This window comes from Meleagris gallopavo, chromosome 11, assembly GCF_905368555.1.
Source record: "Meleagris gallopavo chromosome 11, MGAL_WU_HG_1.1, whole genome shotgun sequence".
Lineage (NCBI taxonomy): Eukaryota > Metazoa > Chordata > Aves > Galliformes > Phasianidae > Meleagris > Meleagris gallopavo.
In genome coordinates this window covers 5,733,299-5,756,077 of record NC_139414.1, presented here as the reverse complement: position 1 = coordinate 5,756,077, position 22,779 = coordinate 5,733,299, and the positions used below count along the sequence as shown (strand labels likewise).

At 36.7% G+C, this 22,779-nt stretch overlaps 2 protein-coding genes across 35 annotated transcripts in view; one reads left to right on the top strand and one right to left on the bottom strand.

Moving 5' to 3' along the window:
- LOC146543612 (uncharacterized) overlaps window positions 1–22,779 on the top strand; it is a 234,386-nt gene that overhangs the window by 162,381 nt on the left and 49,226 nt on the right. For 18 of the 33 annotated variants that reach the window (XR_014885644.1, XR_014885637.1, XR_014885641.1 and 15 more), the window contains 3 exons: window positions 17,419–17,525; window positions 19,495–19,589; window positions 20,753–20,862. Coding sequence is in view for 3 of the 33 variants with exons in the window: in XM_085233263.1 (XP_085089389.1) it covers window positions 17,419–17,525; window positions 18,004–18,024; window positions 19,495–19,589 (223 nt within the window). In the remaining 30 variants the exon portion in view is untranslated. Of the gene's footprint in view, window positions 1–17,418; window positions 20,863–22,779 lie in introns of all 33 variants that reach the window. The other 15 variants (XR_014885620.1, XR_014885621.1, XR_014885619.1 and 12 more) reach the window with 10 other exon arrangements.
- The window catches only part of CLSTN2 (calsyntenin 2), a 313,998-nt gene continuing 297,201 nt past the window's right edge, over window positions 5,983–22,779 (bottom strand). The window contains exons 17-19 of one of the 2 annotated variants that reach the window (XM_085233258.1): window positions 9,110–22,709; window positions 8,552–8,710; window positions 5,983–6,060 (exon numbers count right to left, since the gene is read on the bottom strand). In XM_085233258.1, the coding sequence (XP_085089384.1) occupies window positions 22,506–22,709 (204 nt within the window). In that variant the 3' untranslated portion in view covers window positions 5,983–6,060; window positions 8,552–8,710; window positions 9,110–22,505. The remainder of the gene's footprint in view (window positions 6,061–8,551; window positions 8,711–9,109; window positions 22,710–22,779) is intronic. The other variant, XM_085233257.1, reaches the window with a different exon arrangement.

Here is a 22,779-nt window from a genome sequence, read left to right as displayed (position 1 = left end):
ATCGTGCATTCAGAGTATGGATATGTATTGCTGTGTAGACATGTTTCTGACTGAAAATTTAGGGCTCCTAAGAAGCTGAACTACTTTTTGAATGGAGGATTCTTAGAATTTTGGTCATACAATCCTTTGGGCCTTAGTTCTACGAAACAGGATTAATCATAGCATTTTTTTAACGTAGATTTATTTATTATTTAATCTCTATGGCAAGGACTATCTTTAATAGGGTTGTAGTGTCAGATGCAATGTTTACATAACAGTGAGGTGGCTATAATAAGTAATGATAATACACATAGTGCAAACATGTCTTAAAAAATTTCTCTTGTAATTTTCTTTTCAGTTTAGCAGAGAAGGCATTCTCTCCCACGGGTTTTTTATTTGTTTATTTGTTGTTCGTGGTTGTTTTTTATATATTATTGTTGCTTGCCTGGGCAAAAGTATTTTGTGCTATATGGGCACATAATACTTTTATTTATGTGAATTAGGGATATAATAGCTTCACCACCAGGTTTTTCTGTTACTTTTTTTTTGTTCACACTATTGCTCTGGTACATTCCAAACTTCTTACATGTGTTTTCCTTCATGGAGAAACAATTGACTGGAAAACATCAGTTGCTACAGTAGTTACAAGCAATACTATGTTGTTGCAGCAGCAAAAGGTAAAAAATTATTCACAGTAACTGAAAATTATGTTCCATTATGAACTGCATGAAGTTATGCTTACATATGGCATTCCAAAAATGAGCCAATTATCTTTCTTCAAATGTACACCTGATTTTCAACACATATTTTTGCTAAGATGATAGTAAGTAATGCTTTACATGCTCCTTAAATATGATTTGTTTTCATAAGAAGCTTGAAATTAATTTTAAAGGACATTATTGTTGTTTTTGGTCTGGTGTAAACAGGGTTATTCTAGCTTTATGCTTTTGTTATGCGGAGCAGAATGTGACTGTAACAAACATCCTGTGTTCTAGTGGAATTAAATGGATGTATACAAGAAACTATTATTATTATTTCTTTTTCTCATAGTTGTTATATACAGACATCATTTTTATTTGCTATTCTCTCTGAACATTTTAGCTCTCTGGGGAAATAAGAAATACAGTAAAACAGTACTTTCACTTTTTAGAAGCTTGGGTCTGGGAGAAAAAGGGAAATAGTTGATTCTGCTGGCTTAATCAGCAAATCTATTTTTTCTATAATATTTTCTGACTTTCTGTAGACCTCTGGCCTAATGTACCTTCAGCTTTTTGATACGGAACATGCACAAAACATAGCACTGCAGTACAGAGGGGCCCTTTCTGTATCTATTCCGTCAGTGCAAAAGTAAGAGGATGATGAAAGTTTCAGGGGGCAGGCATCATGCATCCAGTTCCAGACGTCTGGTCCCTTTCAGTGAGAAGGATTAGCTTTCTTGTTCCAAGGGCAAATAAGCAGGTAAGCCAGTGGAAGGATGGCTGTGGTTTACCTTGCTGAACGCAGTGCTGTCAAAGGGTACCTTCAGTCTTGCTTGTTTGGATGAATACATATAGATTTCTAGGGCAAATCTGTGCATGTACAAGTTTTAACTTAGGATTCTCTACATAGTGGAATTCTACACTTTTGCACTAATGAATGGCTAACTGGCAATTCTGTTTATAACAAACACATTTTAAATACTAAATTTCCACTTGCTAGCCATCACATTGCAGTCATAGGAGACCACTTGTAGCTATTTTTTTTTTTTCTCACACGGGGAAAAAAGAATAGAAATATTCCAAGAAACAGAATGCAGGCCAGAGCACGGACTTTTTCCATTTCTGCAATAGGTGAAGGGAAGATAAAAAATAGCTGAATGCCATCCATCTTCCCCTTTTACAGTCCAGAATTAGCACCTTGCAGAATGGTTAGAAACCTTAAAAGCTGCTACTATCTCAACTGAGACATTCCCCTAGTTATGGTTCTCTGGATCCCTTGAGCCAAGAGAAACTCCCATGTGCCTCCTCAATCCAGCTGTCTGAAAGGCTGTTCTGCAGGACAGAAATGACACACAGCAAAGCTGGTCATCAGTGATTTCACTGATAAAACTGTTTGGAATAGCTTATGGTGATTGTAAATAGAAGACTCCTATAGAATGACTATGTAGAACTACTACCTAAAGACCTAGAGGAGGGACAACGGAAAAGATTTTCATTGAAAGCAATTTAAATTCTAAATTTCTTTCTAATATATTGCTTTCTAAAATATAATAAGGCAGCTTGACTTAGTGCATAATATGTAAATAGTGCTAGCGACAAAAGATCTTACAGTTTGCCTGTGATATAATCAGACTCCAAAGTTCCTGATTTTACACTACTTAAATAGCTGGAAGTCAAGGAGGTGCAATATTGTTTGGGAGTTTTCCTCCACCCAGGATGAAATTAAGTAGGTTACTTTGAGAGCTGTTTGAAAATATAACTTTAATTAATTAATAGGTAAGGGCACAAGACTTCTGATTAAGTCAAGTCTGTGAAAAGGGAAAAAAGATTAAAATGATATTTTCTTTTGCAAAGAAAATTAATCAAGTACTGGTTGCTTTTAATTGGTTTTACCCCTGCTGTCTTGCTCACTCTTACCTGATTTGCTAATTAGACTACATGCCATCAAGACACTATCAAGTCTGCTTGCCTGCAGAGAGTGCCTGATGCTTTAGGCTGGAAGTTTCCAAAAACAGTCAGGAAGAGTGAAGCAAAATAAAAAGAATGAAACAGAGGAGAAATCAATGAGCACAAAAAGGACGTAGATCTTCAAGCAGTTCAGGTGCTGAGATGGGGCTATAGATGTAATGTCTTATGAGCCTTCTTTACAACATAATGAATTTTCTTTTTCCTTGCCTTTAAAGATACCACTATGTTCATTAATATTACTTAGTTTTTATTGACCTAATTTGTGAAGGTGTTTTTACAAATTGATCCCCATGGTTATTAAGCTCCTTAATGCTTTTGAGAATGTCATTAGATGCTAATCTACATCCCTAAGCAGTTTGGAAAGTCACCATATACTCGTTTTCTTTAGGTTTGTGATCAGGTTTTGATCATTGAGTCTGAGAGAAGGAAAATTTGCGGTAGTTTGGATAAAGAACAGAACCTGTGCCTTTAGTGTGAGAGTGAAATGGAGAAAGCAAAAGTCCATGAAATGATACAAAAATCCTTGAGCTCCCAAATCCCAAAGGTGTCCTCATTCATGACATCAGCTGTGGTGTTAAGTTGGATATGTACACAGATTCTTTGGAACATCAAAATAATTTCATTTCTAACATAAAAGTTTGTTTATGTGTACTAATGGAGAACTGGTTTAAAATTAACCTTATCTTAGAAATCCTGCAGCAGTCTGTGGGCAGAGCAGCGAGTGAGAGTAAAGAAGGCTGAGTACTCTTTGTGCTGTGCTCCATGTTTGAGGGAGATGATTCAGCCAGCTTCTTTTCTTCTGGAGCTGAATTGTTTAAGCCATTACTGAAGTCAGTAAGAACTAAGCATTCATAACAGGTGCTCCTGTAAGGTGATAAAGAATTATGTGGGATCAACATATTGTCCTGTTGTGTGTATTCTGTCTCAGAAAGTAGCTGACACCAGAGCTGTAGGGGAGAATACAGGAAGAATGAAAATGAATGGTTTCTTTTGAGAAATGTTCCAGCCTTCTGAAATTTGCTAACCAAAGAATTTCTAAGCTGGAGACAGTATCTTTCTGCTGAATGGCTTTTGATGGATGTTTTTCCAACTATTGTGGGTTTGTTTTTTTTTTTTGAGTTCAGAATCCTTCTGTCTTTGATGCCATGGAATCACCACTGGCACTAGCATTCCTTCTAGAAAGGAAGGAAGAAGCAATATAATGCTACACCTATCACAGGTGTGACCAGAGAACAGGAAGGTTTTGCCATGATTGCTTCACACAGGCCATTTGTGTTCTGTTACAACATTGCAGCACTAAGCTTGCCGCGGGTTTCTCCTGCCTACAGTTTTTTCTTAGACGGGTTCACTCTGCACATCCCTCTATCCCTCAGTATAGCTGGTTATGAATCAGGATATAATCTCCAGCAGCCTGATCTCCATGACAGCTACAGGGGAAAAAAAGGTTCTGTGGAAGAAATCCTGGGCTTGATCACCTCCTAGACAAATGAAATTAAAACTTTATTGAAACTCCCTGCAAGGCAAGATTAAACTTCTTCTATTAAATTAAACTCTCTGGTCAAAGAAGTGGAAGACTCAAAGCAGGCACTGTATCAGTGGTCAGAGAAGATAATTATCCTTGCAGCAGTGAGAGAAAAATCATAGCAATAGAAAATTCTTACCCAAGAGGACAAAACTTTTCCTATTAGAAAATCTTTCAGTAGAGCCTTAGAGATTAGAAAAATCAAGTACAAATACAGAATAAAGATGGTCATCTATTCCTATGCACTGTTTTATTGAAACTGTACTGCGTGATACTTCACTACTTTAGCTCTCCCTTTTTCTTGTGGGTGAGAGAAGAATTGTGTATGTTCCTCTGTGACTATTTATTGGAAGGGCCAAAGTAAATACAAGGCATACAGTTTTAGTGTTCTATCTGCAGAAAAATATTCTTCCCATCTTTCATGTAATCTAGTTTCATGCTAGTGTTACTATTGTGGACAGTGCACACATACACTGGTGCTGAAGGACATACACAAAAGGAATATCAGAGGAATACTGTCAGTTTTTTCTGTGCATCAGTGCCTGCTACCTTTACTTTGGTCAAGCCGTCTTTCCCACTGGAGGCAATCCCTTTCAGATATGGTTTGAATGTACTGATCCTTTGCCTTTTTGTACTAGTTTTGTACTGACAGCTACAGAGTGGTACTACCACACTGCTGGTGGCCTTTCAGTTCAACATTCTTCAACCTGTATTAACCTTTCTTATTGACGAGGAACGTTTCTATTACTTAAGTTTCTTCGCTCTGCTGCTGACATCATCATGTCAGTTAGTGTCATTTGAACTGAAAGTATTTCTAGTCAAGCCAGATTGTCAGTTGCTCTCGGGTGTTTCATACTGCATTTCCATTATTGATCAGTCTGCAGACAGAATGATTGTCAGCTCTCCATAAGAATCCCTGTCTAGGGGTGTTCTTTTTTTGTTTTTGTCCATTTTGCCTTCTCCCTACAATCTGTAACAAATAATTATCTCAGCACTAAGGTCTGGATAGGCAATTCAATTACTGTGGTTTAAAAAGTTATCATCTGTTAGCTAAGGCACATTAACTTTTCTGTGTGCGGGTTTTTAATACTTAGCACTCTAGTTATTTTACCATGCAGCTGATGGCTGGCAATTTGCTGGTTGTTCTGTCATTCTGGGTCATGTAGCTTAAAGCCGAGAAAGTACTTCTACAGCTGATTATTAAGAACTAAATTTATGAAGGCTTTAGAACCCCAAGGAAAGAAGAATCAGATATCTTGAAAATTAGTTTCTGCAGATCTTCCCCAACAAGCTGCTTTCTTATCCTATGAAATGTAAACTTGGCATACCGGAAAGGGTATAACTCCCTGCAAAGACTTAGAAGGAAATAATATAACTGACATATGGATTGCCTAAATGTTTTCTTTGAATCTAGAATTCCAGGGTTCTTTCAGGCACGTCCATTTAGACTGAAATGCTACAAATGGAAGTACAATTCAGATCAAGCCTCAGGGATCTGCTAACTGTGATGTTGTCTGCCATGTGGATTAAACAGTGTGAAGTAGTTGCTGTTTCTTTGGGTAGCCACTGGCCAAAGCTAATGGTTGATTATCATGAGAAAATGAGATAAAGGATTATGTGATTTCCAGACCAGACTGAGGTATGTAAAAAGGAAAAAAGGTGATCTTGGTACTTAGTAATAAAGCAGAGGTGTCTGCAAGATGCAGTTTTCCCTCTCAGAATAAGTATTTCCAAGCAAACCTAATAAAAATGAGCGAGAGCTGTGAAAGTGATGAGAGCACAGTAGAAATAACAAGCAGACTCTTGGCCTGTAAATGTTTTTCTTGCATTTTCATTCTTTCACTTGAAAATCATAGGTGCTTGTGGTCTTCTCTGCATCTGGGTTTTACATAACTGTCAAAAGAAAAAAATGCTTTATGTTAGGCTTAGTGCTAGAAGTACAACAGGCTTTCAGTAATGATGGCTGATCAGACTCATGCAAACATGATAAAAAGATCTCAGAGGAATTTTTGTTTATTTTTTTCCCATATGGGAATATCCTCTGAAACCAATTAAAAACAAACCAAGAGGATTCCGTTCAATTTGTTCCAAACAATTACTATATGTAATAAAGAGCAATTGCTCTTTTTTTGCAGATTTTTTTTTTTTAAATCATCCATCATAAGACGCATAATTAGCTCTGCTAGCAAATCTCAAAGGCTGTTTTTAAAAATCTGTATAAAATTTTCCCAGAAGGAATTAACTTATCTGTATTTGTTCGATATGACTTCGTAGTTTAGGGCTGTTATTCCTATCTTTAAGAATAGAATATCTTCACATGGACTAGCCAACCCTTCATGTAACAAAGCCACATGCTTTCAAACTTTTGGTTCCTTCATGTCTGTAACTGAAATATCCCCCTTCCATATCATTTGTAAAAAGAAAAAGCAAAAAACAAAAACAAAAAAAAAAAAAAAAAACAAAAAAACCTGCCTCAGTAATAGCTAAGATGATAATGGGCTGATTTTTTTTTACTTGAGATTTTTTTTTCCACTAAGAATGTATAGTATATCATAAAAATTGTTTTTACTTGTCCTCTTAGATGTCTGGTGTAACTCTTATGCGTTTTGCCAGTTTTCTTACTGGAATTTTGCACAGTACATCTGAAATCTGTGCACAACAGATCTGTTATTTGCCCGTGCTGGAGGCTTTGTGTAGGCAATCCAGCTCATTCAGCTTGGTTCAAGTAGCTCACCACAGCACGATGGTGTGTCACGTAAATTAAGCTAGAGAGATGAATCCTAGACTGATTGTGTGAGCTGTCATGTGGGTAGCAAAGGGGTTTTGGCTGGCACAGCAGAACTTGAATGGTCATTGATGGCGGCAGCTTGTTCAAAAATAATAGTGTGTAGAGTGGAGCCCAGGCTCTGTATGATGCATACCCATCTTTTACAGAATACGGAAAGCTGTCACTGTGGACAGTTGGTTCAAGCAGACTCATTCATATGAAAGCTGCATCTGGAAGGTGCACTTAGGAAGACTTTGTCTTTTAACTAACAGCTTATATGCTATGGACTTGCAAAAAAAAAAAAAAAAGTGAGCTTGAGAGTAAGTGTGTATTTCAGGGCAGTATTCATTGTCCTTCTGTCTGAGCCTGTAACACAGTAAGTTTATTTAAAGAAAAAAATCAATCTGTGAGGATATTATCACTGTGAAGGATCTGTGTGGTTCTGAGGTGAGTGTACAGTGAAGGAAATACTCTTTTCTATCCTGCTGACATTTCTAGGAATAAAAATAGTTGTTCTGTTTGTCCTTCACCACTTTATCGAGCCAAGGCTCCAGAGCCTCGTTCACTTCGAATTCATGCTTAATGAAGCATAAGTTGTATTAATAGCAGCCATTAAATCTAGATAGCGTAATAGAAATTTCAGCTCAATGCAGTGTCCAGCAGTGGCTCAGGTAGCAACAACTGGCAAAGCCGAGTTTGAGATGCAGTCTGGGGATTTCAATTCAGTTCCTAATGACACCGCCCATGAATCACTGCCCACATAAGCAGAAACTAGCTTCTGTGTAAGAAAACTTGTTTACAAGAGACAAAGGAGTTTTCAACAACACTATCAGTGAAGTATAATGCTTTCAGAGTAGCACACTGTAGAACGTGGAAGGAAAAATTCCTCTAAATGTTAGAGGCCAGTTTACTAGCTTCGAACATCTAGGAGTATATTTTTACTAGTCCAAGAATCTCAGTACTCCAGGATCTTGTGTTGCTGGAGAAAGCAATGTGGAGGCCTACAGAGATTTGATAATGAAAAAGTATCTGAGAAGATCTGAGCTGGTCTTTCATGGCAGCAGACAGCACCATAAGCAAGCTGTGCAAAATATAGGCTAGTGTGGGAAACATTGCATGGAGATACCCCACCTGGCTTTCTTCCTAAATCAGCTAAGGCACAGCAACCGTGACCGGTGTAAATTCTGTGCTCTGCAAGCATATCTGCTCTACTTCTCAGCAGAGCGGGGAGTTAGTATAGTTGCATTTTTTTAGGAGCACGTCTGTATTTTTAAGTCCAACTGCCTTTGCATCAAGTTGTCATGGGAGCTCCTTCACCTATGGCACCACTTATATAGGCAAAATGCTAATAGGTAATCAGAGTTGGAGGTACTTGCCTAGGCAGGCTAATGAGTGCTTTACGTTCTCATTCATCCTCTGTACCAAAAGATCCAAAATATTTTACGCAGTTAACTAATTGATATATAAAGTACATTACACAAGCAACACGTTGTTTCATTTGTTTGGTTTCTTAGGTTTTATAAGTCCAGGAGTCCAGTATCTTGTGTTTAAAAAAAAAATAATAAAATAATAATAAAAATAATAAATATATATAATGAATGTAATGACCTTCTGTACCTGTATGTAAATATATAAATGTAAAGCGATCCAAAATATCACAGTTCTTCAACGTTGCAGTCACCTGTACTATTTGTATTAGCTCTCTTGCTCTGAATATAGATTAATGTACTCCAAGTGCAGATAATCCCACGTTGAACATACAGTTGCTTCCCATGACTATGCATATGAGAAAAACCTAGTTACTTGAACATTGCAAGTGACTACTGTATGCTAAATAACTGCATTTTTAATTGTAGAAAACTTCTAATATAACTTCATGTAGACCAAAATTAGTACAAAACAAGACAGCATTTTTTTATTTTTAATACTGTGGTATTTCTTGTTTCCACAGTGCCTGTGAAAGTATATTTCCCCATACAGAATCTATTTTTTTAACTATTATTCTTATTAAAACTTGCTTTAATAGTCATGCTCAGCATCAAAAGCAAGTCCAGCTCTTTTTCCTCAGCTTTCCAGTCAGTTATTCCTTCTTCCTCTTTAATACTTCATTTTCATTTTTTGTTTCTTCCTTTAATTGCTCCCTCATCAATCTCCATAGTACAGTCATATACTCACCGGTGTTCCCTGTTGATGAAGAGGTTTGGATGAAGAGTTTGTTAGATTTGATTGCTGATCTTGAACGTTCTTCCATAGTTTGTGCTGCTTCAAGTGGTGAGATGACAGTCCTGAGGCCGCCTCAGTGTTTATTCTGTATGCTTTCCTCTAATATTAGTAGCTTTTTCAAGAAAGAACAAGTAGTCTGTGTGTGCGTGTCTGGTGTTATCTGTCTGGTAGATACTGGTTTTCTGAAGCAGCTGTTGAAGGAAGGCTCGCATTTTTATTTTTGGATGAGACAAGTGCATGAACCTGTTTTATAGAGGGTGATTATTAAGAGTCTTGTGAAACCCAAACCATATAGATGTGCAACAAAATGCAATCCTCTTCAGCACGGCTAAGTAGATATGTTTCAAAATCCTAGCCAACTTCTTTCTGTCACCCTTAAATGAGCACGGTATTTAGGATGAATTTTCCCCATGGTAGTTATATCATTCAGAGAGAGAGATTTACAGAACAGTACAATAAAAGTCTTGATTTGACAAAAGTCAGCAAACAAAATAACTTCTATGTAGTCCAGACTTTCAGTAGCATAAATAATATTAATGCTTCTTTTAATAGGCTTTTATTGTGGCTAAATGCCCCATCTTTGCCTCGGCATTTACCTGAGCAGCGGAGAACTAATATTCTGCATCAATGCTCTGTTCTATGAATTAGATCTCTCACTATTATCTTAAAAGGAATTGAAACCAGCTATTCATGACAAATAGCATTTATTTATTGTGAAAAGAAATCTAAAAATGGCAGTGCTGCCATTAAACTGGAGAAGCAGGTAGAACAGAGCCTTTGAACTCAACTCATGGTAATTTCAGGAATTTCCATGCTGCTTTCTCACCCTCTAGTCCCTCACCAACTATATGCTTATTGCCATCTCATAAACACATGTATAATGGGCATGCAGTGATGATAGCTGACAGTTTTATTCTTCGATGGAAGCTCTTGTTCTTATGTTTTAATGTCTCTGGGAGTATTGTAGGTCTTAAAAAAATTGTCACATTCAACAATTCACTGTAATAATGAGACCTTGTCTGCAAGGAGAATCACCTTGTCAGAGTAAATGCTTGTGTGTTAGGATTTGGACTTTACTTTCATAATGTGCTACAAGAAGAGGCTATGAGAAATGTGCATTTCAGAACCCTTGTTTTCTGCCTGAATCTCACAGCTTGTTACCATGCTTGATTTTTGTCATACCACGAGATATATTCCCCATGCAGATATATTCTTTTCTAAGTCTTACTTTTGTAAAACCAGAACCTCTAGTATCTGTTGCAGAATTTTAGGACCCTAAGGTGAATTAAGATACATAATATAGTAGAAAATATTTCTAGTTTGTTATGTTATTGGAGTAGTTTGTTGTGCTTCTTTATATAATACATATAGCACTTGCTGCTATCTTTAAGTTGCACTTGACTGTTGGACTACGGCCAGTTTCCAGTTTCATGTTCTTAGAGCATGGTAGAGGACTAATGTCCTAATCTCTCAATGACAGATAGTCATTCAGCAATGTCATGGTTTGTCAGGAGACAATGTCTTTCTAATATTTATTTTGGAATAATGGAGTGGGGGTCTAAAGGGTCTTTATCTGGACCACCCAAAACTTGTTTTGTTTTTTTTTTTGAATTGCTGCAATTTTATTGTGATTGATTAGATCTAAACTCAGAACTTTGGGAAAGCCTATCTTGAATTATTGATAAGAGTTACAGCTAGAAAGAAAACATCAACATCAGCAGTGATTCGTGTATTTTTTTTTAGGTGATTGCATAGTAGACCTGTATTTTGCATTAAGACTTGATTTACTCTGATTGAAACTAATGTGTAACACATCTTTTTCTTTCCTTCCCCTCTTTTTTTAGTCTGATGATAGAAAAAAATGTATAAAAATATTGCTTTTAAGATGAGAGTAAGGGAAAGACAGGTGATAATTGCTCTCTAGGGAAGGAAGGAAAATTAGTTTTTAAAAGCTATTATTTTTTTCTATTAAGAAAACAAGCCTTGGAGCTTAGCAAGTTGATGATGGGCCCAGCCTTTCTTAGGTAGTGCAGTCAGAACAGCAACTCCTAAGTAATATCTCAGACCCTCAGGAAGCTTTATTATTAAAAAGTAAAAATGACATATATTTAATTGTGTGTTGTGCTAAAGGGAATAATCTTTCAGGAGAGTAGGAAAGATTATGGAAATGTATCTTCTTGACTCTCCTTAGATTAAGAAGAAATGGAACTTTATACCAAAGCTAAGTTAGGAATTAGCGTATGAGGGATTTACGAAGCCTTGGCTACTGTAAAGCTTGCAGGCTGGTAGCTGTGAAGATTAAATTCAGGACTGGTAGACCTTAAAAAGTAGATGGAAATACTGCTTAAATTAAGGAGTGAGACAATAAGTATATTCCTTGTAAACAATTACCAGCCCAGAATTAGAGCAAATTAGGTTGGGAGCGGCCTCTGTAGGTTGTGTGGCCCAACCTGTGCTGCATCCCCACCTCCAAGCAGGGCCAGCTCTGGGGGTAGGCCCAATTTAGTTACGTTGGGCTGCTTGCCGGCCTTTTGTGTTGCATTCTGAATATCTCCATAAACGGAGATTCCCCAGCCCCTCTGTGCCCATTCCAATGTTGACCAGCCTCATTGTGAATTTCTCTCATTCAATTTCCCTGGCTACAGCTTTCACCTGTTGCCTGTTGTCCATGACAAAAGAGGATTAGGCTCACTGTCTCTTGTGTGTAGGATATAGGCAACATTTTTCCTGAGAGATTTTTTCCAAAGCTGCAGCCAGCTAATGGATGCTGTTGCACTCTGATCAGGGGTGCAATTTCTGGTGTTACTGTCAGCACTTGTTCTGGTCAGTATGACCCAGCTAAGAGTGGAAGTGCTGACTTAGTGGCCCAGGTTATGCTTTTGACTTTTGCTGAGAGCTCAAAGGTGGGTCTCTTCTGAAAATTCAGCAGAACTGAATTACATCTTAGATTTCTGACACTGAGTACTTAATTGTGAGCTGATAATTAAATATATGTGTTGACATACATATCTCATGTTAATAACTAGATTCAGCCTGAGGGGCTAACAGAGGAGCTGTAGGCAGAGCACAGACAAAAAGAAATCAAGTTAATTCCTATGTGTGGTCAGCTCACTTATTACCTATGTGAATGCAATTCATAGACAGATGACTCAAAGTGAAATGATATTTGAATGTTTTAAAACTGTATCGAGTCTTCTGATGCATGTCATGTTACCCTTCAGGAACACACAAAATTGCTGACAGAGACCAGATATTTAACCTCTGCTGCCAGAGGTGTGAGTGTTCAAGGGTTATTGTTCAGGAAATGAGAAAATACCAATCATTGGTGAAATGAAGATTACAGAACATTATTTTTTATGTGAAATTCTAAAATTATATTTATTGGCCAATTCACAGAAAGTGCCGTAGTGACCACAAAACTGAATCTAGTTTTATACATGTACAGACGTACAGGCCAAGTTTTAAAATAACAGATCTATTTCCATTATGCATTTAGTAAATCATATGGAAAACATCAGGATATCAAAAAATCTCAAATGCATAAAAAAACTGCAAAGTGATGTGTTTTTTAATTAAATATACCACACTGCCATGGGTGGAGTAGAGAAAGGAGGGTTGTACGCAACTTATTCTCACTATATTTAAAGTTAACTTTCATGTACTTTATGTCAAAATTTACTGTACATTTTCATAAAGACAAGGGTTTTCTTTAAAAAAAGCAGATTTTTTGTCCAAAAATCATTTTCAGTTCATATTAATATTTTTCATTGCATATAATAATGAAAATCATCATCCTGCATAAATTGTATATATTCACACCTTCATAAATGCATTTAGTATCTGCAACAAGACATTTCAAGACGTTGTTTATGATTGTTTCACATATACAGTAGGATATTTTATATAATGAATCTCTCTCCTGGATGAAGAGAATGCAGTTCTGAGACATACTTAAGAGGTCACAACCATAGAGTATGTGTTTATTTGAATCCCATCGGGCATATATATATTTTTTATTATTAATAGAGGTGGCCACAATTACACAGAAATCGGACCGTTCACTAGGAAACAATCTCAAGGTACAAAAGCCATACTGCCAACTGTGGTTACTGCTCCTCAACAAGAAATAATATACTGGTATCGAAGCAAATCTGGGAAATGATGAACTGCATTGGAAAAGTTCTATGTTTTTGCAGTCAGATGAAGTATAATTTTTACTGTCAAATACAAGATTGAATTGTTCCAGCCAATTAGAGCCCAGCGCTGTCACACTGAATGTGATGAGATTATTCCTCAGCTCTTCAGAATCCTACACTCTGAATAACATTTAAGCTATAACTGTACGGCTAACTCTAACTAGAAACAATCCAAAAATATTTGAGGTGATCCCTGCTCTGCTGCTCTCACATGTTAAGTCATGTTTTAGAGTTCCTTGCTCAGGAAGTCCTGTTCTTTTTAGTCTCTGTTTGTGTTGTAACCTCACCTTACAAGACTTATCTCCCCACCTCATCTATTAGACTTGACTTAATCATTTATTAAATTAATTATTCTTCATTCTATGACTTGTTTTGGAAAGGTGATCATAGAAGAGATGGGCAGCTACAGTAATACATTTTGTTTCAGAAAACGGAAAGCTATTACTGCTAACTTCTCTCATCCACTGTATTAGGCAGTGTGAAGGAAGTAACCTTTGTTTGAGTATGTGATGTCATTCCCTATAGTATCAGCTGTGCAATGCTTCACGGCATTTCTAGAGGTACAAAGATGCTCTAGTGGAAGTCAGTATTAGAAGGCTTTGTGTGCCTGCTCCCCCTTTTATGCTAATTCCTTCAGACAGAGCAAACAAGGGAGGTATTCAGGTCTTAGTGAAATCCTTGATGCAGGAATCTCCACAGCCTTTAAGTACAAGGACTTCAGTTGTTTCATCTTTCAGATACAGCAGGAGGGATAGAAGAAGGAAATATATTAAGTAGAACTGCCGAGCTATTTACATCCTTTACTGGCTTGCTGGGTAAACAGGCTTCTGAGACAGAGAAAAGAATTTTGCTTGGAGCATGCATGAAATCTAACCATTTAGTCATTGTGCTAGAGTCTATATATACATTGAAAATCTAAAACATAACATTATGCACAGCAGCACTCAGTGAGATTGGCACAATTCTATTCCACTGCAACAGTTAGCATGTGTCTAGAAATCTTGTAGAAAGTAGGTGGTGCATTCTACCAATAAGAGCTGATGAGAAATAACTTGTATTAATCTGCCTTAAGGAAATATATTGGTAATGGTTACCAAGGGTATAACTGAGACTAATGAGATAAAAATGGCAAAAACAGTTGCCTAAATTTATTATCAGGAAAAGCGTTTTTCTAGTGGTGAATTCTAATGGACTCCCATAATTCTAATGGACTCCCATGGGAAGGAGTGGAAGCCCCAGGCTTAGACAAATTTAAGTAGGCTGAAACATCCCACTCCTCTCCCCTAATACTAGAAAATACATGCTTGGGAACAATTCTGTACTGTTAGCCTGATAAACTACCTCTACTACTTTTTCTTTACATCTAATTTCTACATTTTTATTTCTAAGATTTAATTAGCCCAGCAACAATTCCTACACATACTGAAATTTAGATGAGATAATTATCATCAGGAACATGAACCCTAGTGTCTTACTCTGCAAGCAATGACCCAGTGCCACAGTTATGCTTGTTGTGATGACTGTGTGTACAGAACTGCTGCTGACCATGGTCAAGCATTTATTTGAGATTCTAGTGGTGTGGTATTTACAACATTTCAAAATATATATATATATATTCTGTTGTTTATAGAGGATCTAACAATAAATATGTCTGTGTTTGATTCTGAGAATTGAGATAATAGCTTCAGTTCTCAAGAGTTGGCTGGGGATTATTGTTATCTGTAAAACTTTTTTTGTGTGTGTTGTTTTTTTTTGTCTTTTCAAAGACAAGGTTCCTAACTATGTGTACATTCAGGGAATTGGATTGTGAAAGTAAGTTTAAAGACCTCTGCAACATGGACTACAGTCTTTGTTGGATGTTCCTAGTTCGTTCTTCAATCTATGGAGTATGTTGGTTGCACAAACTAACACTTACTAACACACTTTATGTGCAAAAAGTTCTTTTTTCTTCCTTCCAACTTAATTGTGTGGTTACTGTAATTGAATCACAATGACAAAATGTTTTCCCCCAAATTACCATGCCCTTTTCTTAAGCATAGAGCATTTCCTACATAATGTGGCACATGGTGGTAAGACTTGACTTTACTTGTCACAGTCATGCTCCCTTCCCAGCTCTGCTGGAGCTACAGGGGCTAATGAGCCAGCTACAGGCAGTGGCTACCATGCGATGTGACGTAAGCTTTAGTTCATTATTGCACAACTACATCCAAGCTAAGAATGATGAAGTATTAGGCAACTGACATACACACTAACAAACAAACACACTCTCCCTCACTCAAACTTTTAGTTCCTCCCCAGTTTCTAGAAGATTACATTCCAGCTTTTCTTCACATCGACTGGAAACCTTGACTCTTTCTGTCCATTTTTCATGGGTTATTCTCTCTTGCCTTTTTTCACTCTTCCCTAATCAGTAATGCAGTTTTCTATAAAAACTGACTGTAATTTATCCAATTCACATTCTAAAGAACGTACCCAGTTAAAACAACTGTTTACCTTCTCATGTGTATATATATGCTGACTAGCAGACTGTAAGCAAGGGTGTGTTGCAAATTTCAGTACTGGTTTGAAATATCATAATGGTAACAGACTTGGTCAGGGTTACCTGGTCATGTCACTTGTATCCATTTATATCTTTAGAGGAAAAATACAAGAAAGGGAAAAAAAAAGGTGGTTTTAACAATTTGTATTTTTTTTCTTTGAACTTTATATTTAAATAATCCTACAGGAAGTGAAGGAACTTTATATCCAGCAAAGAAGTTAAACTCTGAAAATGCAGAAGTGTATGCAGAATTATAGAAAAGAAATTGGTAGAGCAGCAGAAAGGCGCTTACTCTCATGATATTTCTGGGTTTCTATAGTAAAAGATCGTAATACTATTATAAAACTTTCGTTCATCACTTGGAGACTGTTTTTCTTTGCCTTATGCATCGTGTGTGGTGGATGTTTTATCAAACAATGTACTTAGCTATGAAAAAGACTCTTTTGATTCCTTGCGCTCAGCACAGGCACAAATAGTGACAATATGGCCCTGTAGCCTCTAGAGCTGATGAATGCAGAATTTCCACTTGAGTTACTGAACTGAAAATAGGAATGAAGGCTTTTTCTGAATGCATTTTTAAATGTTGGTAATGATGTTTCAAACTATTGTGACTGTTTCCTCCTTCCTTTCCTTTCTTTCCTTAGTTATTGCTAAGGAAATTAGTCTCAAGTTCTTGACTGTAACCACTGACATTCATCTTGCCTATCTAGGGTGCTCCACAATGGTGATCTGTAAGTAGTGCTGGAACAGAATTATCGAATTGTAAGATCAGCAAGCCCTTTGACAGTGCTTTTTGTAGGGCTCACAGTACTTAGCAGAGAATGTCAACATCATTATTCCTATTTAAAAAGAGTGAAATAACAATTGAACCACTGTCAATACCCACTCAAAAGACAGCAAAATTCCTCTTGGGAAACAGGGCACCTAATCTGGTGACATTATTTTCATTTCTGGGAATGAAGTTATGAACATGTAGAACCTCCCCTAGCTTCATTTTCTTGTGCTAACTTTCCATCATGTTGGTGTTGCAATTTATTTGCTATTAGACACAAGTATATGAAATAGAAGTCTATGTTCCTCTCCCCCCCCTTTTTCTTTTGCTCAGTTCCAGCTTTGCACCTTTGTTTTATGAACATCTCTTCTTTAGGAAAAAAAAATAATAATCCCAAACTCATTTACCAAAAAAAAAAAAAAAAGGAAAAAAGAAGAGAAACAAGAACATCAAAACCCCTGATGCTAAAACAAAGAGACTGATCACAGAATACACTTTAATTAATCTGCTGCGTTATCTGAGATTTGTGTCATCTCCTTTGCTGTAAAGCTGACCACATTCAGCATTAAGGGATTTCTTAGTTTAGTTTAGCCTAAGGAGGCAGAAATGTGGTGCTATTATAGAGTTGTTGATACTAGTTGAAACGTAGAATATCATATTTATATAGCAGATTGTTATATACCGTTAGTATTGTTAAAGGTGCATTTATTTTTGTTGCATTTTTAATATATTTGTATAAATTCTCTCTTCTCAGATTTGCTTGACTGGTGTCTCTGAACAACCTGAGGCAGATATTAAGGAAAGATCAGCAGTTACAGTGAACGTCCAGGGATGCAGTAATCACAAGGCTTGCTGTAAGAAGTGAGTGACACAACAAGCTGTGGCTGCTACACAACCCTTTCTGCCTTTCCCTCAATAATTTTACTTTCTCGTTCAGTAATTTTTATCAGACTTTATTGTTGTTTTTTTTTCCTGTAATTTCTAACATGCCAGCAGTTGAATAGCACCTGACAGATATCCTAAAAACCTCAGAATTAATTAGCCTGATGTAAGGGCTCTGACTCTACAGACTCTATATTCCAGCAGTTCCAAATATTCTCTGAGCAGCTGCAGATATGCTGCTTGAATCTATACAGCATCACAGAAAACTCTAGATACAACAGGAGTTGTATTTCCTGTGTAGATATTGCATATTTATATTCATACATTAAATATGTTAAAATACATATGAGAAATACCAGTTTGTGTGTGCTGCTTGGTTGTCAAACTGTCAATACCTGTCAGAACTTCTACTTCATGAAAGAAATTTGTTTTTTTCTAATGCTGGGATTTCATCAAGAACCAGAAGACAGACATCTAAGTAAGTATATTTAAAATACCTTTCTGCAAGCTTTGTCACCTTCATTTTCTGCCAAATGAGCTGTTCTCTTTCTTACTGTTGCTGTAAACCCCTTGGGACCTTTTTAACAGTGGTGTAGAAATACTACACAGTATCCAGGAAGCAACTACACTGCAGCAAGGTAAAATATTTGCTGAAATAAATATAGAAATAAGAATTAAGTTAACTTGTTATTCATGGTTGAGATGTTAATTGCCATAGCATTATTTGGCTTCTCTGCCTCCAAAGAGATTCTTGGATATTGTTTATATGAAAACTGTATCATGCTAAGAGAATTTCGTCATTTTCAGCAAGCATACAAAAACTTGCAGTGCTATACTGTTATAGCTATACTTAATTCACAATGCTGATTATGTTAAGGGAAGAAGAGACTTTTCCCAAGTCCTAGAGATGTTCTATCAGTTTATTTCTTTTCCCTCCCTAAATAATTAAGTATTCTCATCCTTTTCCATACATCCTTAATTTGGTATAATAATTTATATTCCAAAGTACCAGAAGCAGCTTCTTCAGGACATCCCCTCAGACTTTTTTCTGTAGCCTGAGTAATACCTTTCCTTTCTTCATCTGCCAAGGATGGATGATGGCAGAATTATCAGCGTGTAGCATATGCCAATACCAAAACTTCCATCAGAGGCAGTATCATCTCCCAGCGTGCTTGAGTCCTCACCAGGTAAATGCATTACTTGTCTCAGGGAATGAGACAGCTGAGTGAGGCACAATTATATGCAGGGTTCAGAATAGCTGCCAAAGTAATGTGAGGGCTGCTTCTGACCAGGCCTTCACCTGGGGTTGCTACTCTCCTGTAGCAGTTTTCCAGCTTAGTGTCAAGCAGGAGCAGCTTCTGCAAATGGAGACTGATGGATGGTGCATGTTCACAGCAAGTCCAGCACCAGAAAGGAAAACACTGCACTTTCACAGTAGCCCTTGGTGAAGGAGGTCCTTGATAGTTAAAAAGCAGTAGAGCCACTACTTCCTTTTTCAGTGAGCAAATAGTCCAGCAGAAACATATTTTATTATTTTAATTACAAGATGTCATGAACCCTGTATGTCTATTTCTAATTTGAAATGGTAGTAGATTTTAAGATTGATCTTGAAAATTGAGCCTGTTTAGTTCTCTTTGCAGAGATAGATAAAATGACCATAGAGCAGGTGGAAGTGAAAACAAAATGTGAGCTAGTGATCACAAAACTGAACTTAGGCAGTATATTAATGTATATAACAGTATATCACTGTCTTAAATTTGCATTTGCAGCTTTTCTTTTTTAGATTAGAATTTCAACGCTTCAAAAGCATTCATTGGTATGGTATCATTTTATATCTATGTAGTCACAGATTCTGGGTGTTGTATTACAAGTACAGCTTCAGAGTTGGTTTTTGGATGCACTTGCTTATTATTACTATAAAAAAGCCACTTTTTTTGTGCCTTGATAGCTCTTCAAAACTTGCAACTGGACTTAGGATAAAGAGTACGTCGCAGTTGTCATTCCAGAGTTTGCAGTGTAAACACATCTTTTTGGAGACAAAAGGTGAGATTTATTTGGCTTTTGATGGGGCAGGGGAGAGGACAGAAGGGGTGCCTGTGTATGTATGCATGTATATGTTCTGGTTTAGTTTTAAGCAAGTAGTTTACATAAAAAAAAATCATGGCAGGGAAGTAATAATATTTAAAGTAATTCAAACTTATATTTGTGTTATTCTAGTACTAGGTTATTGCTTATAAAGTCACTGCTGTGAAATCAATACAAATATTTTAACTGTAAGGTCAAACTTGTGAAGTAGCTCATTCTTACTAATGTTTTCTGTTCCTCTGAATGAAAAATGCTGCATAACTCACCGCCATGGTTACTCTAAAATGTGTATGGGGATACACTTGAGTTTTCTGAGTATTTTGTTGCAAACCAAATTTATGTGATAATACCCATTCCTGTGTTAGTTTGCTTAAGTCTAAAAAGCTAAGTTTATTTAGAGTAGAGAAAATACTTCCTATTGGCTTTTTGTATAATGTTCCAGCATGACCTGAAAAGATTTGCTTCCAGTGACAAAAGGATAAAAATCCATTAGCTGGACAGACACAAGCACATAAATCAACGAAAGGCTATTGATAATATTGTAAATTGCTGTTTTCAACTTGCTTTAACATTTGCATTGATAACAATAACAATCAGGAAAAACAGACATTAAAAACAATCTAAATAAAGTCCAGTTTTAAATATGAAATTGATATTTAAACATCTATTTTTAATTTTAAATCTCCTTTCTTTTTCTGAGCAGAAAGCTTTGCTGAGAAATGTGCTGATAACAAGTATCATGAAGGGCCTGCTTCATGTCACTAATAAAAGTAACAAACACTACGGAATGATGTAGGGCATTAGGATGTAGTAATGTAATTTTTTTTGTGCAGGTTTCGCTCTCTATAAATAGATACTGTAGCCCATTTTATATGATCTTTATTCCTGCAGATATATTTTATGTATCTAGGCTCAATTCTTCACATACTCTTTTAATTCCTATGAGAATCTAGAACAAGAATGAAATGGGACTGCATGTGTAAGAAAACTTCTATACTGCCAGTCTTAAACAACAAAAATGAGCACTAAAATCTCTAATTTTAAAATATATCAAAGTTTTTTTCATTTACTTTCTCATGATTAAACTGCACTATCCTGTTGTGGTCAATCTTTTCCTACAGCTATTAGATGAATGCAGAAATTGATTTAAAAAGTCCATCACCAACTAGAAACCCCAGAATACATTCTCTAAATTCCAAGACCTGCAGGAGCTGCTGCTAATAATGTTGATGTATGTGAGTACCTTCAAGATCTCTCAGGTTACTCTTTGCAGGATGAGTTATCATACATAGGTGCTCAGGAACATCCTATTAAGTCAAGACCAACTGCTTGTTTTTTTGGGAGAGAGAAGAGGACATAGCTCATTTTAAATAGCAAATTACAAAACTCAGTAATGAAAGAGTACAAAAAAAAAAAAAAAAGGGGAACTATTTTAGGAGAAAAGCAGAAAAGCCACTAGGCAGCATTCACTTTCATGCCATTTTGGTTTTTATGCAGTAGAACAGTTATCCTAGCAAGTGCTGCATTACTTGGTATGCAGAACATTTGAAGATAGATTATTAAGGAAAGGGGACAGAAAACACACCACAAAGACTTACCAACACATTGTACGTAGCTTTTGTTTTTCTCTTCTAACAGTGTATAAGAAAAATATGCTGTGTCACCATAACTAAAATACTCTCTCAATCTCTTACGAGTTTTTTTCAACTTCTTTTGGTTCCAGGTAGGTTTTAGTTATCCTAGTTCTATTTTATAAAACCTTTTCTTAACAATAATGGCTTCAGGAAGAAGAAATAAGGGAGAATTATGAGCCCAACAGTGGGCTGACAGGTGTGTTGTCACTTTCTGATGTGTCACTCAGGGTGGGGTAACGGCATACTTTTCTATAGAATAAAGCCAGACAGGAATTGCTGCTGGCACTCAACAAAGCAGAAGGGAACATTTTCCTCATTAAAAAATCACTGTTTAAATCCCAATTGTACATATCCATGGTATAATGAAATCGCTTATTTTCCACTATTTCAGTAAGGTACTGCAGCAAGCTAATGATTTTACAAGATGGTTAAAGCATCGATTTGCTGCAGATTGTTCAATCCATAACTAATGAGTAGCTGTACAGGTTTTCAGTATATCAATTCAATTAGAATTTTCTGTTTAAGATCATTTTATTTGTGGACATAGAAAGATTTATTTTTTTTTCCCCTGGTAACCTTCAGCATTCACCTTCTTCAGCTTCTATGCATGGGTTGGATAAAATCCCTCTCTTCATGGTTCAGACAGCATTCTTGAAAAATACACCGTCCATTTCTACACAGGCATACATGCATCTCAAATATATTCCCTTGTAGAAGATAATATCCAAGAAGGCAGGAAGAGACAATGAATGGAATTTAGTCTCTGTCACCTGTAGCACTAAAACTCTGCTAATTTGAAGTGGGATTATATTATGTTACACCTGTAAATGTGTGAAGCCAAAGGGCAGCAGCTACATTATTTTGGAGCCACACAGGTAATTCTTCATAACAAGCTGAAATCTCTCCTGTATGGAAAAAATAGCAAAGACAAAAAAACTGTGGACTGAGTGACAACACTTTTGTCACAGACTTGAGGTACAAAAAGAGGAAATTGAACCCTATGCTTGCTATCAGATTAAGTTCTAGATTACTTTAGAACTGGCAATGCCAGTATGATTGTACCATGTGTTCTCCAGCCTTTATAGGAAAAGGGTCAGTTCTATCATTATCAATTACTACAACAAGATTATTTTAGGCAAAACAGTTACAGGCAAGCAGTTCAAAACCTGTCAATGAATTCATAGACTGAAAAAAACATTGTATTGGTGGTTACAAAAGGAGCAATGTGGCTCGAGGGCTGTTAGTATGGCAGTGTTGAATCATCCCACTCCAACTGCTCTTGCCTAGTGAGATTCTGCTTGCCTCTCTTTTGGACAGTCGCTTCCTCCTCATCCTCCTCATCCTCCTCCTCTTCACTTTCATCCGATTCAGCACTGGTCGTATCTTCCTCTTCATCATCTTCCTCTTCACTCTCCTCTTCTGCCCGGTGAGGCTTTTCATATTTCTACAGTACATTCAAAGAAATGAGAGGCTGACAATAGAAGATAAGTCCCTTCTGGCTAGCCAGGGGCTAC